General features: G+C 38.4%; 1 protein-coding gene across 1 annotated transcript; it reads right to left on the bottom strand.

Annotated features, from left to right (window-relative positions):
• Nucleotides 1–831: 831 nt before the first annotated feature.
• On the bottom strand, nucleotides 832–2,293 carry LOC108373448 (uncharacterized). The gene is made up of 4 exons (XM_017629341.1): nucleotides 2,167–2,293; nucleotides 1,910–2,016; nucleotides 1,616–1,776; nucleotides 832–1,520 (listed from the first exon to the last, which is right to left on the bottom strand). Exons 1-4 carry the CDS (start codon nucleotides 2,186–2,188, stop codon nucleotides 1,283–1,285), a joined length of 528 nt encoding a protein of 175 aa, XP_017484830.1. The 5' UTR covers nucleotides 2,189–2,293; the 3' UTR covers nucleotides 832–1,282.
• Between the last annotated feature and the right edge of the window lie 3,196 nt (nucleotides 2,294–5,489).

Genomic DNA, 5,489 nt, shown 5'->3' with positions numbered 1-5,489 from the left:
AATATACGAAAATACATATACTGAGATGAACTTGAAGCTTCTGAAAGAATCAGGCTATACTCAAAGCTATACATTTATACATTATACATTTATGTGACCTTGTGACACAAACCCCTTATTATGGATCCCATAAATGTCTGGAAGTAAAGACTAGCTTGATAGGCTGCAGCAAGAACAGAAATTATACTGACGAGGTTTGTGCAAACAATAAAATTTGCGAAATAATTTGCTATATAGTAGCTGAGAACTGTGCCGGCCTGCTCTTCTTCTTCTTCTTTTTTGGCGCTGTAACCGCCTAAGCGATTTTGGCCGAGTTCAGCAAAGCACGCCAGTCGTTTCTCCTCTGTGCCAACTGACGCCAATTGGAAACGCCAAGTGAAGCCAAGTCCTTCTCCACCTGATCTTTCCATCGCAGTGGGGGCCTCCCTCTTCCTCTGCTACCACCAGCGTGTGCCGAGTTGAATACTTTCAGAGCTGGAGCGTCGGTGTCCATTCGAACGACATGACCAAGCCAGCGGAGCCGCTGTATTTTAATTCGCTGCACTATGTCCATATCGTTGTAAAGCTCATACAGCTCATCGTTCCATCGTCTGCGGTACTCGCCGTCGCCAACGCGTAAAGGCCTGCTCAGTGGGTAGATAAACGGCAGAAAAGTACTTACATTAAATGTATTATTTTGAAAAATACTAAGCACCTAAAAGCCCCTTCGCTTGACCTTTGAACCAACTTCACTACCTCATTGTGGTATCTTCTTTTAAACCTCTTCAAATCAAATAAACTGAATTTACCTAACCCAATTAAAGGAAATTGATCCAGGTTTATATCGTTATTCGTTATATTAAAAAAGTGATTTATTTCAAATTTGCCCTTAGTATGTAAGTAACTAATTTGTTTTAGTGAAAACTGTATTTGAGCAAATACATATTTGACATATTCTTATTTGATACTCAATATTAAAAATTGCATTTTTTGTACATTTTGAAAAAAACTTCACCATGGCAAATGATACATACATATATTCGAATGCGCTTAATAATATTATTATTGTGTATGTTTGTATAAGTGAAAATACCAACGAAAAAAAAAACATACATTGAGCTTAATACTATGTATTCAACATAAAATTATTGCAGTTATTTCCTTTAAAAGAAGTTATTAATAAAACACATTACAATAAAAAATATACTCGCTCGTTTCTGTAAATATTACAGCATTAAGGTGAACCCCGTACAGGAGGCATCGGCTTTCCCATACAGTCGATAGCTCAAACAATCGATCATCCCTACTCCAGCTCACCACTAATGCCAAAACGTATTATGGCCAACAAATCCACCAAATAGATAAGCGTGGTGACCAATGAAACTGAGGCAGCCCCCAAGACTAGGTCAAGCCGTTGCATATTCGGATGCCAGTAGTTGCGTTCCTTTGTGGTGGACCAATCGCGGAAGAGCATCGCCGTCGCAGCAACGAGGAGAATGAAGCCAACTAAAGACCATAAAACCGAAGTGCGCCAAGGGGTGCTGTGGATAAGAGGAAATAAAAGAAAAAAAAAATGAAAAAATAAAATACTAAATTTGTACAAGAAAAGAGCGTTCTAAAAGGGGGCACCACGCACATATCGCCGAACAATGCCATAATTAAGTAAATTGACGAATAAATGATGAGGCTGCCAAAGGTTACATAGCAGAGCGCAACAACGCGCGGCGTTATGAAGATGCGCAGATGTGAGTGCGTGGATGGCTCATCGATGAGGCCGATGCAGACGATGACAAGTGCCTGAAATAGTTATAAAGTAGTTATTGGAGTTTTCATTAAAGCTTAATTGGATTAAGTTGAAAAGTGTAGACATGAAATTTAATTATAGTGTACGCATAAGCACACATATGCTTGCTTGCGATCGCATACTTACTAGCTCCAGTATTTTAATGCCAATCAGCGAGTAACTGGCACGCTTCGAGCCGCTACTGGTCGTGTAGGTGGCGTCCTCCGCTGGAGTCATCTCAACGCGTGAGATTTCTGTGCGAAAGAACAAGAGCGTAAATGAATTTATTGTTGTTGGTAATAAAAATTAAATGGCATACGAATAATATACAAATATGGTTAGGCAATTAGGGGAATAATGAGGACACATAATAATCGAAATGCCTTTTGGAGAATTTTGTTTACCTACGGAACGCAGATAACTCATTTTGGCAGCTGGTTTAAAAGCTTCTTCTTTGTTACAATTGAATGCTTTTCTCTGACACAAGTGGGTGCGTACTGCGATCGAAGCACCTTGAACTTAGCTATCAGCGCGAGATATGTATAAAGCAAACGCCTTTTTTCGCTATACGTTTAATTTTTGAACAGACTGTTTAGTTATAAATGAAAAAATTCAACAGAATTTAGTAACAAAGATAATTAGAAACTAATTTGTTTAATGTTAGCAACATTTGAAATAAAGAACACACAAAAAATAACACACCAATTCATATTAGTAGAACAGATGAATGCTCTGTTTGAACTTTCACGATTTTTTTTTTTTTTTTGGTTGCATGATCACTATGAAAACGCGCTCAAGCGTGCAATGATGGCAGACATCCATTAGACATATTTGCATGCAAACACATACATACATACTTAGGTATGTACTCGTATAAATTAGAGCAATTGTGTAATTTGTATTTTATGCTTTTTCAAGCATTTCAATGAAGGTCAAATAGTTTATATTGAGGTTTTTTCATATAGAATGGTATAATTCTTACTTTGATAGCATTTCCTTACATCGAAGGTCTCTTGAACAACATCACGCCTGATGCAATAACATCAGCTCTAACGGACCTGGGCATCGACTCACGGCTAGTGTCGCTTGTACGGAAATTGCTAGTAGGCAGAATCGTGCGGGCGTTGTTGCTGGACAGATACGTTTGCAGGTGAACCCCTCAGCGTGGGGGGTTCTGTCTCCCCTTTCGTGGGTTGTGGCAATTAACGATTTGTTGCAGGCTCTGGAAGGGGAGGAATGGCGGGAGCTGTAAAGTCATTGCGTATGCTGACGATCTTTCGGTGGTTGTGAGCGGAAAATTTCCACAAACTCTGCGTGAAATCATGCAGAATAAATCAAGACTAATTGAAAGATGGGCCAATGAGAAAAGCCTGGGTATTATCCCGGACAAAACTGACCGGGTTCTCTTTACATGGAAGTACAAAATCCCTTCACCCCAGCTCCCTGCCATAGGCAACACGACGCTGGGGCTAAGGGAATCTGCGAAATATCTAGGCGCAGTTCTGAACAAAAGTCTTAACTGGGCACAACATGTACAAGAATGCGTTAAAAGAGGAACTGTAGCCCTCTACTGCTGTAAGTGGGCAACTGAGCGTAGCTGGGGCTTTGCCCAAGCATTATACACAGGCTTTACATAGTAGTTGCTAAACCTCTTCTAATCTAAGCGATTTTGGTATGGTGGCTAAGTCTCGGCAAGAAAACTACAATTGAAGCACTGAAGCTCGACTTGGGCTGGAAAAATCATTTCATCTACCCGACCATGCCCATTCTTTCTTCGAGTTACAGTTTTGTAACGAACGCTGGCCAAACATAAGTTCAAAACCAAAATGGAAAGGGTGCTTATTACGAGGGCCTTTCCCTACAACCCCTACCAAGCTCCTAAAGTTCTCGGTTCTTCTTGCGACGAGCAACAGCCTACCGTAAATGATACTAAGCAAACCAACATCTTACCTACCTAGTTTGATAACAAGGAGCGAATGGCGAAGTGTAATAAGCTAGACTCTAGTCCCATTACAATCTTCAGAGATGATCCTGCGCTAAATAATAATGTCGGCAGCGAAATCCATTCGGAATAGCTACTTCTAAAAACTGCGTCTACGAGAGTACTGAGTGTATTCTAAATTGAATTAAGAGGTAAAAGGAAGGCTTCTTGAATTAAAATACTCCATCACCGTCTAATCGGAAGGCTTCAATTTAAAATCTACAGCGTAACAAAATCCCTTCGAATGTAATAATTCAAAGAAGAATGTGGCTGTAAGCGATTTGGCAACGCGATGCATAAAGAATGTAGTCTGGCTTCACGGGCACAGAAATATTCCTGCAACCAGCATTGGCGCGAAAGGAAACTAATCTGCAGTCATTCAATTCTATCCTAAATGCCATCAAGTAAACTATTTTCAAACGAACTATGGCTCAGATCTGTTTCAATTGATCGCCTCTCCTTGTCCTGCCTGTCATGCATTAATGTCTGACATCGTGTCATAAAATGTACTTTAAAGAAACAAGTTTTGAAATAAAGGACTAAATAAATTTTAGAAAAATAAATAAAGTCAAAGGACAACGTCATTAGAAAAGGGACTATCTTGGTAGATTTTAAGATAATTATAGGAAAAATTTGAAAAGTGCTGCATTTATTCCGAATAAACTTTCACAAATTACAGTCATTGGAGTTAATGTCCGTACTAACGACTGGAACTCAAAACACTATTTTTTCATGGTAAGCAAATATGTCAAAATTATATAAAATCTTATTATATTCAATTTGACATTTTAGGAAGCACCCTAATGTACATGCGTACATATCGACATACAAATATACATATGAGCCTACTGGTTTTCGAAATTTTTATTGTGGCATACCAGATCTACCAACACTTTCTCCCTCCTCAAATGCAAGTATTTGCCCATGTACACGTGTCTGTACTTGCAAATGTATGTCCATAAATATGCGTGGATATGTTGACTCTATGCATCCAGTAAAGTATGTCAATCTGCTTGCACGCGACTTATCTGCCATCGCTTTATGTGGCACTCAGTATCTACCCACTTCCCATGGAAAACAACAGCAAGTCGACCTTAGACAACTGTTTAATTCACGTGAGAGTTGAAAGGAAATGTCATGCTACTTATAGTGGGCTCTATGTATAATACACATATAGTATGTATGTACGTACACACATATGTTTTGACTATTAATTGTCCTGCACTTTAGTACAGGCCTATAAAGTGAAATGTTTTATTAGTGGTCTGCTTGGTTTTATTTGCAGAAATGGATATGCTTTATACACTGGAAACAATCATGCATGCCATTTTTTACGACGACTTTATTTGTCTGGAAATTTGTAAGGTTTTATCCAGGTGTTATCACAACTTCAAAACGCGTTTAGCCATTAATAGCTGTAAACGTAGAGTACTGTACAAATAATAACTTGCATAGAAATGTTATTCTTATAGAATATGAACCCGAAAAGGGTATTTAAAGCTATATCGGTAGCGATGCCGACAGTTGTATTCATTCATTTATTGATATTATTATCGATTCCTTGTTGAATATATCAGTATTATAATGGGACATTTGCTTTATAGATTGAAAACTTACTGACAGCTCTTCATTGTTATCGATATTTAAAGAAAATGCATCGATAGCTTTTTTTCTACATATGTATATTGATTTATATCGAATACGTCGCTCTTCACAAGATAGATTCATCGATAATTCCCTAAAACT

The sequence above is a fragment of the Rhagoletis zephyria genome, unplaced genomic scaffold (assembly GCF_001687245.7).
Source record: "Rhagoletis zephyria isolate East Lansing unplaced genomic scaffold, Rhagoletis_zephyria_1.1 Rzeph_scaffold_06705, whole genome shotgun sequence".
Classification (NCBI taxonomy): domain Eukaryota; kingdom Metazoa; phylum Arthropoda; class Insecta; order Diptera; family Tephritidae; genus Rhagoletis; species Rhagoletis zephyria.
Note: the sequence above shows the minus strand (reverse complement) of the source record. Positions and strands in the feature narration are given on the sequence as shown.